The sequence below is a fragment of the Centroberyx affinis genome, unplaced genomic scaffold, assembly GCF_046629955.1.
Source record: "Centroberyx affinis isolate AG114_WGS23_722 - 3 ecotype Tasmania unplaced genomic scaffold, CSIRO-AGI_Caff_v1 ptg000718l_1, whole genome shotgun sequence".
Lineage (NCBI taxonomy): Eukaryota > Metazoa > Chordata > Actinopteri > Beryciformes > Berycidae > Centroberyx > Centroberyx affinis.
This window is the reverse complement of record NW_027279335.1, coordinates 32,843-46,340: the sequence shown is the minus strand read 5'-3', so window position 1 is coordinate 46,340 and position 13,498 is coordinate 32,843. Positions and strand designations below refer to the sequence as shown.

At 40.7% G+C, this 13,498-nt stretch overlaps 1 protein-coding gene across 1 annotated transcript; it reads left to right on the top strand.

Moving 5' to 3' along the window:
* The first annotated feature begins 256 nt into the window (after positions 1-256).
* Positions 257-13,477, top strand: LOC139644230 (probable E3 ubiquitin-protein ligase HERC4). The gene is made up of 24 exons (XM_071519643.1): positions 257-387; positions 979-1,243; positions 1,333-1,492; positions 1,706-1,782; positions 1,890-2,111; positions 2,229-2,318; positions 2,922-3,054; positions 3,173-3,327; positions 3,477-3,553; positions 4,731-4,858; positions 5,007-5,066; positions 5,364-5,475; positions 6,006-6,195; positions 6,314-6,486; positions 6,601-6,720; positions 6,854-6,952; positions 7,273-7,440; positions 7,858-8,001; positions 9,259-9,425; positions 9,538-9,604; positions 9,711-9,793; positions 10,947-11,130; positions 11,772-11,874; positions 11,974-13,477. Exons 2-24 carry the CDS (start codon positions 1,018-1,020, stop codon positions 12,180-12,182), a joined length of 3,147 nt encoding a protein of 1,048 aa, XP_071375744.1. The 5' UTR covers positions 257-387; positions 979-1,017; the 3' UTR covers positions 12,183-13,477.
* The last annotated feature ends 21 nt before the right edge of the window (positions 13,478-13,498 follow it).

Below are 13,498 nucleotides of genomic sequence, written 5' to 3'. Positions count from 1 at the left end.
AACAACAAAATCAACAACAACACATTATGTTTAATGAGGATGGTGGCGTTACCAAACATTTGAATAAGGTCACAGTTGCCTCATGTTATTTAATTTACCACGGTTTTGGATATTAGGCTAATGTTATGTTTCTTTTACCTTTTGGCGCTTCCTATTTTCTGATTGTAAAATGTATCTCTTTCTTCATTGGGACCTTTATTTTTAAAATGAAAAACAAGTTCAAACCGGACGTCTAGACGCGGTGGCATGTGTTGCTAACTGTCGGACTAGCTAGCGAGCCAAACAGTATCAGTCCTCGTGTGTGTGTGGCAAGATTTGCTATTTGGCTTTAGCCTGCTAATGTTAACTAGCTGTTTTTGGTCTTTGGTGTAATTGCCTTCGCAACAGGTAAGAGAATAACACATTTGGAGGCATACACTCCTTACTCTTAGTCAGCGTGCTAAAATAACTTAACGTTAGATAAACCAGTGTTGAATAAATAGCTAACGTTACGTTATGTCACTGTAGCGTCCATGTAGTGAACGTTCAATTGTTGTCTTGAATGATTAAACGTAAATGCTTACTATATACTTTCACTTTCCATACGTTAACATTAAGCAAGGTAACTTGGTTAAATTGCATCAGACAGTAAACCGTTGTGCCTCTAGCAGTAGTAAAGGCACGTCATGAAGCACGTTAGCCACCGTTAATCCAACGGTATCTTAATTGGCTAATCTGTTTACATTATGTCTGACCAACTAACGTTACGAGTTCAGTATACAGCGGTAGCTAGCAATAGATATAGCGTGAATACTGTAGCGACAATAACTTAACCATACTCATCTATTTCATGTAATGTCGTTAGTTGACTAGCTTGCTAGCTGATAGCAGCTGAAGTGTGTCATGCAACCCAAACTCTGAGCTATGGAGATTGGACCATCAGCTCTGTATCGTCACATTAGCTAGCATGAGGTGTCTTTTTTCTTTTCACTGAAACAGAGATCCTGTTGGCGTGGACAGCCAAGGGGGAGATCTGCAATGCTGTGTTGGGGCAATGCTTCCTTCGGACAACTAGGTTTGGGTGGGATTGATGAGGAGATAGTGGTTGAGCCACGGAGATGTGATTTTTTTCATGGGAAGCAAGTGTGTGATGTGGGGTGTGGTCGAAGGCACACAACTTTCCTGCTTGAAGATGGGACAGTGTACACCTGTGGCTGCAATGACCTAGGGCAGTTGGGACACGATAAGTCCCGAAAGAAACCAGGTTGGTCAATGTTTAAAATCTCTCATGACAGTCCTTGGTAAAAGCATTCAATCAGGTTAACATTTGGCTTTGTTTTTGTCCACTATTAGAACAGGTAGTGGCCCTGGATGCACAGATCATAGTGGCGGTGTCATGTGGAGAAGCCCATACACTAGCACTGAATGACAAAGGTCAAGTTTTCTCATGGGGTCTGGGCTCTGATGGGCAGTTGGGCCTTAATAACTTTGAAGAATGTGTCCGTGTGCCTAGGTAAATTCAACAACTAATGTCTCACATTTACTGATTTGCATGAAACATGTTTGGTTTGTACTGTGTAGCAGTGGATCATTTGCTCATTTTAACCTATCACACACTTTTAAAGATATGACTTTGACATGGTGTCTTACTTATCTTCAATCTGAAAGAATGCTATGAGAGAAAATAATTGACTCATTGACTTTTTTACCCCTGTTAAAACTTCAGAAACATCAAGAGTTTGTCAGATGTACAAATTGCTCAGGTAGCCTGTGGATATTGGCACTCCCATGCTCTTTCCAGAGGTGAGGGTGGAATTGTACATAGCCTAACCTGCATAATGCACATTTATTAAGTCAGCTTATTTTCCTGATGTTTTGCCAGCTAACATCATACCCGTTTCTTTGTTTAGGGGGCCAAGTCTTCTCTTGGGGTCAGAATCGATATGGACAACTGGGGCTGGGAATAGACGGACAAGGCATTTCCACACCGCAGATCATTCAGTCTTTGCAGGGCATTCCTTTTACCCAGATAACAGCAGGTGGCGCTCACAGCTTCGCCCTCACACTCTCAGGAGCGGTGTTTGGTTGGGGGCGCAACAAGTTCGGCCAGCTGGGTCTCAATGACAACAATGGTGAGCCCATCAAAAACACAGTGTGTTGTTGTTGTGTGTTGGTCAAAATCCTACACTACCATGATAATGAACACATTAGCCTTAAGAGCAAACTAATTTTCAGAAGGTATTTTTCAGATCGACATTTCCCAACCCTGCTGAAGTCCCTAAGGTCACAGAGAGTTATTTACATCTGCTGTGGAGAAGATCACACAGCAGCACTGACCAAGTTAAGCTATACACTCCCTTTGGCTTTATCTAATAGAGCCGTAGTGCCCTGTGTACAAGACCTTGGTTTGAATCTGTGGTGACCTTGGTTTGAATCACAGTGGTGTGCAGCTGGTTGGGAAGTTAATTACCGGCACCAGACAAACACTGGTAAAAATTTGGCTGCAGTGGATAATCTACCAGCCTCTTTGGCAGGTAACCAGCTATCATCTTTTTGCTATTGTAAATAATATTTGGCTGGTTAAATGGTGAAAACAGCTGGTGAATGTTGGAGTCAATGTGGACAAAAAAGTGAATTTCCTGTGCTGGTACCCAGTGTGGAGTGGGTTTCTTTGTCACCAGTGGGCTGGGGTTATAGAACAGTATCCCTGCCTTAAGTCTTTCAAGCTAAGCTATATCCCATGGCCAGGGGATTATATTTTTTAGCCAACTGTTATATATTTAGGTTTCCTGTGTGGAATACCTGGATTCAAATTAAGCCTTTTACACTAACATGGTTACAACCTATATGCTTTCTGTGTAGAATGGTGTTTGCTAACATTTGGCCTTGCAGTGAGATGTCCATGAAAAGGTTAGAATAACTGGTGGTGTTGTTGATTTTGCAGGAAGGAGGTGTGTTTACATTTGGAGCGGGAGGATATGGCCAACTTGGACACAACTCGTCAAACCATGAGATCAACCCCAGGAAAGTGTTTGAGCTCATGGGAAATGTAGTCACACAGATTGCATGTGGAAGGTACAATACATAACATGTATTGTGGCATATGCACATGATATCTCAAATGTAGCATACATGCTATAATTTTGTGGTGAACAACAACTTCAAATTTCTCAAACCACTGTGCCCTCATAAGGCAGCACACTCTGGCTTTCATCCCCTCCTCTGGAAAGATGGACTCATTTGGGCTCGGAGGAAATGGGCAGCTTGGTACACGCTCCACTTGCAATAGGAAAAGCCCCGCTCCTGTCAAAGGCCCCTGGGTAACCTCTAATGGTCCGACAGAAACAGGTGAGGAATGTGCATTATGCCAAATAGACAGAGAATTAAGATTGCAATTGCATGTTTGCATTTGTACCTGTATTTAGCTTACCTTGAAGGAAAGCTGAGGAATCAAGGAAAGTAAATGAATATTGTGATTGTTATTTCTTGTATTGCAGACACAGAGCAGAGCTGTTGTGTCAGGAGGATCTATGCTGGAGGAGACCAGAGCTTTGCTCACTATTACACTCCCAATGTAAGTTATAGTAAAATGACTTCTTTCCTTTTATGTACAGTATATTTGCCTTGTATTACTCTTTCCATTTGATTACATTTTGAGATCTCAGTTAATGCAGTTGAATTAGAGTTGCTGGAAGATGATCAGTAATTACAAAAATCTTATTTCTTTTCATACTGTCAAATGATGGCAGTCTGGACTGTCTGTTAAACAATGAAGGAATTGTCAAATTAACATGGGTGAAGATCACTCATGAAAAATATTTTTGCATGGCTCAAGAATAATCTTACTTTCACCGCTTCACTTTTTATTTGATCATAAACAGTTTTCGAGCTACTTTTTTTTTTTTGCAATCAAATTTTAGAAAAAAACAAATAATTGGCAGCAGCTTCTCATTTAGCATATCATGATATGTGTTAATATGCATTCCATTGACAAAGAAAAGGCCTAGAAAAAGGCAATATCCATAGGATATAATGGCTTATGGTAATAGTATATTATACTGTATATGTATAGGCGTTACAACTCTGACCCCCTTTACACCTTGCATTAAAATGCGTTTTGGGTGATCGGAGTGCAATCGGATAGTGCTTGACCACATAAATGTACAGGTGTAAATGCACCCAAGATGCATTGAGGACGGATTGTGATCCGATCGGCCAAACCACCTCCGGAGGTGGTCAGGGACGCATTGTGACCACATTGAACACAAGTGTAAATGCAATTGCGTTTTCAATCCACATACAACAACTATGTGGGCGGAAATACGTAATCGTGCGCGACTTTCGTCTTCGGCATTCCAGTTGTTGAAAACGGCTTCTTCCCCCGCTTCCAAAAGCAAGCATAAGTCCATACAATAGCGCGGCTTCACGGATGGGTATCATCTTTTTTTTTTTTGGACCCGCGCAAACGAGAGGAGGATGTGATGTTCGGTTGTTTGAGCTGGACAGAGCGATCGGATCTCAATGTGGACACTGGAGACACATTAATACCAGGTGTAAATGTAATCAGGTTAAATCATATCTAGATACAATCTGGATACGAGACACATTTTAATGCAAGGTGTAAAGGGGGCCTCTGATTAAAAAAATGTAAGTTAAGTAGACAGGTATTGTAAGATTGTTGGCATTAACTATGATCATGTACACAGTCATGATAGCACAGTAAAAAAATGTAAATTACTTTTTGTTTGTAGGATCCCTTCCGGATCCTGAATGACGTGAGGATACAGGACCCCCATAGAAAAATTTGCACCTTGTCTGCCGATCTCATACATAAATGGCTGAACCACTCACATGGAAGACTCCCACCAGAAATCTCCAAGTAAAGTCCTCCTCTTGTAAAACCCTTGGCTGCCCACATGTTATCCATCTTATCAGTAGTATTGCCAGATTTGTGTAAATCATGTTTATGAATATTTGGTTCTGAAAAGTAGCCACACTAATTACTTGTCTTTTTACAATTCCCTTAGTGAGATTGACCTGGTGTTCTCCTCCACAAGCTGCCTCAATGGGTCTTTTCTGGCTTTGAGGTAATCACATTTTAGGGGAAGCTGGTTTTCATCCATGTCAGATGTTTAATATGCTTGAAATCTTGAATTTTCATCTTGTGATATAATGCAGTGCATTTCAGAGTATTGTAGAGTATTGTATTTCAGAGTAATGTTATGATACATTGTGCTTTATTCTTTATTAAAATGACAGATGTTTTTTGCGATAGTTGGACCTAGATTTTTGTTTGGCTTTGGATTTGACTTGGCGATTTGACTTTTAGAAATTTAGCCTTTATTGTGTCTCGAAATAATAACGGTCTTATCTGTTTTCCAAAGCCATCCAGATCACTACAACACCAGCAGTAAATGTTCAGGGGTGGATATGAACATGGCTCGCCTCCTGTTTCACAGAATGGTTCAGCAAGATTACCCTGAAATAGCCCAGCAGGTCAGCACTCACAAAAGAAATCCTATTTTGGATGTGCCATAGCCATGTATTACTTTTCTGTCATGTTTTTTTAATAGTTCAGTGTAAGAATTAATCATTTTGCCTATGGTATTTACTGTAAATGTGTATTTAAAGGTACAATCCACTCGTGTGCAGCCTCTTGTGGCTGTGCATGAGGATTTTCAAAAATATATGCCCCAGAATTTCTTAATCGTAGATGGAGGATCAGTAGATGTAGAGTCTGACCGTCCGAGTTACACATCATTACTACTAACATTTTCTTTGTAGATGGTCGGTTGACAACTTTAACTTATCAGTCTCCAATCCAGTTCCAAGCTCTGCCACCATAGGCGTCCTGCCCCCACCCTTATTATATGCTCACCTGGAGGCGTCGCTGTTGCACTTCATCCCACCACCCTCTCCAACACTATGCTTACAAAACAAGCACAGAGCGGGGCGATGCATCAATCGCTGATTGTATCTTTAATTATAGCAGACCTATATTTATTCCCTCTCCTCTCTCCCATCAGATTGCTGCCAGTCTGGAGAAGAACCTAATTCCCAGACTAAACAACTCTCCTCCAGACATCGAAGCCCTGAGACTCTACCTCACTCTTCCAGAATGTCCACTCTTCAGTGACCCAAACACATATGTGACCCTCGCCATCCCATTTGCGAAAGCACTCATCAGCCTTAAAGAGGCACCACTGAAGGTGCTAGGTAGGATAAAGTACTTTTTTCATGCATCTTGCTCCAGGGACAGGTTTATTGCTCTGTCATTGTGTTTTTTGCAATAGATTTGTTTCCCAAGATACCTTTATTTTCATATTTGCTTCAGGAAACTGGTGGCCAACATTTGAGCCCCCAATCTTCCAGCGGCTGGTGGAGTTGTACAAGGAGGTGGTGGTGTATCTGCTCCGAATGCACAAGGTGGGCATTCCTCAAACAGAGCAGAGAATTTTCACCTGCTTCCTGGACACGTCGCTCCGCCTCTTGGAGATCCTGCATACGGTGAGTGCTGAGAAAATCCATGGGTTTGTCTTACCTTGCATGTCAGGCTCATACACTTAAGTTAACCTTCAGTTCTCATTCCAGTATGTTGATAGTGTGTTCTTAATGCCTCAGGTGAGTGAGCGAGCAGGACACATCATACAGTACGATAAATTCTACATTCACGAGTTGGATGACCTGATAGACATCAGAAATGACTACATCACATGGATCCAGCAGCAGATGTACCCTTTGGTGAGTCCACTGGTACATTACAAATGCAGTCACCTTAACAGCTGATGTCAGTTCCACGATTCACTACATTACATTTGTCAAAGGTAAATTATGCGTCATTATGGATAATTTGTTTATGCTTCTGTGTCCTCAGGGTCACGATGGTGCAGTCACTCTGTGCAGGTATCCCTTTGTATTTGATGCCCAAGCGAAGACCACACTGCTTCAAACTGATGCTGTCATACAAATGCAGGTAACATACAGTCTACCACTTGCTGAATGCTTCTATCCAAAGTGTCTTACACTACCAGCCGTGGATACATTTTTAGCTAAAGTAGCCCCAGTGGTAATCAAACCTCTAACCCTGGTAGTGTCCATCAGTGCCATGCTCTACTTCATTAAGCTATTAAGAACCACACAGAGATTAATAACTGCTCTTTTCAAATGGCTTCACTCTACCAACTGAAGGAATTGAATCCAATGCAGTCATATAATTTGGGGCCATAACTGCTGTATTATTGTATTTGTGAAAATATATAGCTAATCTCTTATCATTCACTCATGTATTGCTAGATGGCAGTGGACCAGGCACAGAGGCAAAACTTCAGCTCCATGTTCCTGCCAGTGGTGGAGTCGGTTAACCCCTGTCTCATTCTCATCGTCCGGAGGGAAAACATTGTTGGAGACACCATGGAAGTCCTCAGAAAGTCCAAGAATGTGGACTACAAGAAACCACTCAAGGTCCATTAATGCATTGTTTCAGAATTTTTTTCCCCCACTGAACATCCTGACAAAAGTTGAAAAACAATAATACAGTATGTAATCTTCAAGATTCCATGAAAAGGATCATAAAACTGACCACCAGTAATGACTTAGAGCAATAAAGGATCACTGAATAGACAGCTTGTTTCATTTAAGAGCTCATGTGACCAACTCATAAATGCATAATCCATTATCCATCATGGATGGATTCCTCAAATATTATTGCAGTTAGTAATATTAGTAATAGTGTTGCAGTTACTAAAATATGTTTACGACTGTTGAGAGAAAACTTGGATAAGAATTCATTGTGCGCTATCCCTTGATCCTATGCTATCATTTGGATTAAGTCAAAAGATCCTGTCATGGTGCTAATGTTTGTGATAAAACTCATGGCAGGTGATCTTTGTCGGAGAGGAGGCAGTCGATGCAGGCGGTGTGAGAAAGGAATTCTTCCTTTTGATCATGAGAGAACTGCTGGATCCCAAATATGGGATGTTTCGTTACTACGAGGAGTCCAGGCTCATCTGGTTTTCGAATAAGGTACGTACAATTCACCTTCTTCCCCTCACACTGCTAAAAATGTTTAATACTGGCTATGTTTATGTGGATTCTAATACGGCGTTAATATTGAGGATACTCAAGTATTCAGTTTATGAGCTGGATTACTGTGAACACTGTCCACAGCAACCCGGATAAGGTCTTGTCCTGGCTATGAGAAACCTTGGTATGGGATATTCTTATTTTCTGGGATATTATCCAGGATATTGACGGAGGCTAACGTGTTATCCCGTTTACCATTTGTTTGTTGTAGTCTGTGCAAACTCAGCGTAATTGCAACTAGCAGGTTTTAATACTTGCATATGAACAGCCTCTCTTGAACAATACCTTAAAGGTATTGAAATAGTTCACCCAAAAATGAAAATTTGGTCATTATCTATTCACCCTCATGTTAGTTGAAACACTGGTGAAGTTTGTATGTCCACATAAAACACAGTGAGTTTGCTAGTGCTACTCTGTATTAGCTGTCTCCAAACGAACTTAAATGACTGAGAACTGGTTCTTTAGATTTCTAAAAATGGCAATAAAAAATTACATAAAATTACTCCAAACAGCATAATCAGTCCAGAAAGCCAAACAATTGCACAGTGGTTCCAAAAGTCCAATATTTACCTCATCTCTCAAGATTTTCCACATTAGCTGGGCACCACGGCAATCATCACTACAGTAGTAAGCAGATGTTGCCTTCAAATGCTGTCGGAAATATTGAACAACCCAATAAAGGTGTAAACCCTATTTTAGGTGTCACACATATACAACAACTAGCCAATACACTTAAAATGATGGGATTATTCTCTTCTTCATTCTGCTGTGCAGCACAAAGTAGCTCTGCACCACTTGGTTTCTAAAATAGTCACCAAAAAAAGCTACTTTTGTTTCAGGGTCCAATTTGTTATGTTTGACTAAAAAGTACTTGAATACACAACTATAACACCCGGAAGCAGAAGCTTACGAGGAGCACATGAAGGCAGCAAGATTCTTCCACCAGATTGCTGTAGGGCAACCAGAGCTCTGTGAGTACGGAAAAGGTAAATATTGGACTTTTGGGCCCACAGAGCAATTGTTTCGATTCAGAACACTTGGATTATGCTGTTTTGAGTAATTTCATGGTCGAAACCGGTGTTTCGACTGACATGAGGATGAGTAGAGAGTTTTTGGGTGAACGATTCCTTTAACTGGGACATGAGCCAGTATCCAGAATACTTCTATGAAACCTCTGACAATGAATGTTCCTTCCAGACCTTTGAGGACGTTGACTTGTTCCACCTCATCGGGGTTATCTGTGGTCTGGCCATCTACAATCTCACCATAGTAGAGCTCCACTTCCCAGTGGCCCTTTACAAGAAGCTTCTGAAGAGGAACCCAACTCTAGATGACCTGAAAGAGCTAATGCCAGATGTGGGAAGGTCAGATCAAGGAACAGTCACCTGAAGTTTTCCATTAGCATGTTGATGAACTTAATTTACCTTGGGATCGTGTGAGATCATGTGGGCATAATTCGGTCTCCCCTAAAACTAGGAGTCTGCAGCAGTTGCTGGACTACACAGAAGATGACCTCGAGGACACGTTCTGCTTGAACTTCACAGTAGGTTGATTGTTAGTCTCAAACTCAAATACATGCAGTTCTGTGTTCATGCATAGAATATACAGTTGTGATATACTAAATATCTTGTCAATGTAATTTTTTTCAGGTCACAGAGGAAAACTTCGGTGCCACAGAGGTCTTGGAACTTATACCTAATGGTGAGGATATCAGTGTTAATAAATCCAACAGGTAACTTTTCAAACTCTTCTCAACTATCTCTTGTTAACAAATGTAAACAAAATGGCAAGAGACATGGTAGAGAACATTGTCTAGGTTAGTTGAACTAGACTGTAGAGAAGATCTCAAAAAAGTGAGATTTATAGTTGCCAGGCAGCTGGTTGTTCTGAGGAATACGAAGCCATTTGCTGGCATTCATTATTGTACAGTCTAAAAAACAACTTCCACAGACTTGAAAATTGCCCGAGGTAGATAATCCATCACAGTAAACATGAAACCTTAATAAGTTTCTCTGTTTTATTGTAACTGCATTGTTCCCAAGTTGAGTGTTTTCATATCAGTGTGTGCATTCAGAGACTTCTCATTGGACCAGAGAGTATTTCTGGTATTTCATTTGTATTGGATGAGCAAGGCTGGAGGGCGGGCTTGTCACAGTGTAAAGTAGGATGTAGACAAAACTGGCAACTGCAGACATCCTTTGTGATTACATTACACTTTGCATACTGTCAATCACCTGGAAGACACCCACAGGAAGAAATTAATTAAAATTACTTTTGTGAACATGGATTCAGCATAGTCCTCATTAATAAAATTTACATCTGAAACTGCAGGCTGCCAAAGGGCTGCTAAGTGTCTCCTACAAGCTCTATTTGATCCTGCAGCACAGGGCCCACTGAGTGTTAGAGATGCTGGCACTGTAGCCATGGACCATGAGGTGCCCTTTCCCTGACTTTGTGCTGCCAGCTGGAAGCCAGGACACAAGTCTAGGGTGTTGTGGATGAACCTGTCCTGGCACCCTCAGGCTCTCCACCTGCTTCCCTTCTATTGCTCTTTCCCTGGTAGAGATATGGATGAAGGCGTATATAGTGAGAGTATGGAGGTCTGTTCTCCTTAGTTGGACAAGACTGCACTTGGGGATTTCATGAGGAATTGTCTGGCTCTTCTAATGTTGCTCCATTTAAGTCAGTAATTCCCAGCCTTTTCCCAGGGTCCCTTTTAACCTCAGAAACTGTACTGCAGTATCAATATAGCATCCTGCATAATTCCTAATTTTAGAAATCTGGTCATATTTCTGTCTTCACACAGAATTTGACATGCAACAAGTTTTAAAAAAATAACTTGTGTGTGAAACGTGTGTGAAGTTTGCTCCCTTTTCTTTCCCCAGGCAGGAGTTTGTCAGTGCATATGTCGACTACACTTTCAACAGATCAGTAGCCCCACTTTTTGAGTCCTTCTTTGCGGGGTTTCACAAAGTGTGTGGTGGAAAGGTTCTGGAGCTGTTCCAGCCAAATGAACTGCAAGCCATGGTCATTGGCAACACCAACTATGACTGGAAAGAGCTTGAAAAGGTTAAGTTTTGTAACTGTTCCCTCTCCAAACTGTTTTTGTACTTTGTAATGTAATGATCATCTGCAGAAACATTTTTGTGGTATATAGTGCAAAGCCCTGTTTGTATGAGACTAGTATTAGGATCCTGGTCAAATTAAGATTAAAGATTCCCAAATCTGCTTCCTCAGTTGGTGTTTTTTAGGTGTTGTGAAACTGAACTTGACATGCCCTCAGATACATTTATGATAGGTCCTTGATGTGGAACTCTAAAACTAAACATTGTGATGTGTACATAATATGGCAATATGATTAATGGGCATATCAGAATAATTCATAAAACAGTTCTAAACTCGAGTCCCTATTAAGGGACAAGTGAAGCCAAAATTCACAAGGGAGTGGATTTGCACACCATTATTAAGGGAACCTGTCTTTACTAAAAAATAATAAAAAAAACAGTACATTTTGAGTGAAATTTTAAGATTGCAAATTAGTGACCTGGCAGACTCGCACCAGATAAAGATCACAGCATGAAAATCATATTACTAGGTGTCCCCAGTTAATAGTAGCTCCATACAAATAGGGCTCAGTTCAGTATCTTGAGTATTTGTATCTTATTCTCAGTGTATGATGGTACAAATAATTTTTCGTCTTTACTTTTCAGAGTACTGAATACAAAGGGGAATACTGGGCAGATCATCCCACCATCAGGTTCTTTTGGGAGGTGTTCCACAGTCTTCCTTTAGAGAAGAAGAAACAGTTTCTCTGTAAGTGCTGCCCTCTATGTAAGCCTGTTTTTACACAGTCATAGAAGCTGTTGTCATGTGTTTGTACATCTGTAAAAGTGAAACGACGTGTTCCTTCAGTGTTCCTCACAGGAAGTGACCGCATACCCATCTTGGGGATGAAAAGCCTGAAACTGGTGATCCAGCCCACCGGTGGAGGGGAGCACTACTTACCTGTCGCACACACCTGCTTCAATCTGCTGGACCTGCCCAAGTACACGAATCTAGAGACCCTCCGTGACAAGCTCCTGCAGGCCATAGATCACAATCAAGGCTTCAATCTTGCCTGATAAAAATGCCTAAACTCCATACTCTAGACTGTTGATGGTAACCACATGCCCAAATGTTTTGCCTCACAGACTGCTGTCTGCTCTGAATCCTGCTCTTAGACTTGAACACTGTCATTGGTGTGGAAAATGAACAGTGCAGGGGGGCAAATGACACTACAAAAGGCTTAAGGGTTGGATGTCTGGACTTTCAAGCTAATCTTGACTTTAATATTTCAGCAATTTTTTTCATGCCACCACAGTATTTGATGCTCGACTGATTTCAAGTTGAATCCACATTATTTGATATATCTATTGTAGATATGCTTTTATTCATGTTTGGATATGATTAGTGTAATGAAGCCAAAGTACTGGTATATACTTTGACTCTTTGAGCTCAGATAGTGCAAACTAACACTCTTCATGTTTGACATGAATCCTATTGTGACAATTGTTGAGCACAGTAGGAAGACGTGTGCTTTAGAAGTTGAGTGGATTTTCTTGGCTGTAAGCCTTAAACAAGCCACAAATAAAAACAAATTACAGCCATTGAAATGTGAGTTATTTTGGGAGTTTAACAGTCCAATAGATAAATAATGAATTCATTATATCCATTAATTCAGAATAGTATCACTGGTTGATTATACTTAATCTTTTACTGCAGCATCTAACCCTCTCACCATTATGGACTAAAAATCATTGCAATATGAATGATTGAACACTATTATATTCAGATACAGTAAGGTACAATTATTTTTCATTATATATGCAGCCTGCTGAAAATTATCCATTGCTCTACTGTTACGGAAGTGAGGTGTACCTCTCAAAAGTACCTACAGGCAAAGATTGATTTAAAAACAAACAAAAAAGACATTTGTTCTGATGGACCAGTTGCACAATTACAAATTGATGTCATTCAATCCTACAGGACCATCCCACAGCACAAATTCCCCCAGCATTTCCAAAGCTGCAAGAGCAGATGAGGTTGTTATGAAGCTCAGCACTGCACAGCAGGTAATGGTGTCAAAACGGGGGTTACCTTAATGCACTTGGTCCACTATTGGTGTTACTTCATGAATAGCTGACCACACATCTGGAAAGACTGTCAGGTTACATCTTTGTGTTGAACTTTTCATAAACCATCTCAGGACAGTCTGGACTTTTAAAAATATACTGTTTTTAATAATACAGCTGTAGTCTAGCATAGTGTAGAGCCAATATAGTGCCACAATTTGGCCAAGACCAAGTTTTCTCAGCAGACTCTTCAAGTGATGTTGATTACTCTCCAGCTCATTAAGTCACAATTTTACTCTGGTATGGCAATGTAATGGTCACTGAAA

Excerpts from the sequence above, each read along its gene's own strand:
- LOC139644230 (XM_071519643.1), top strand. The coding sequence starts at position 1,018 with ATGCTGTGTTGGGGCAATGCTTCCTTCGGACAACTAGGTTTGGGTGGG. Across the intron at positions 1,493-1,705 it reads GAATGTGTCCGTGTGCCTAG|AAACATCAAGAGTTTGTCAG; the intron begins GTAAATTCAACA and ends TTAAAACTTCAG. Across the intron at positions 11,875-11,973 it reads GAAGAAGAAACAGTTTCTCT|TGTTCCTCACAGGAAGTGAC; the intron begins GTAAGTGCTGCC and ends GTGTTCCTTCAG.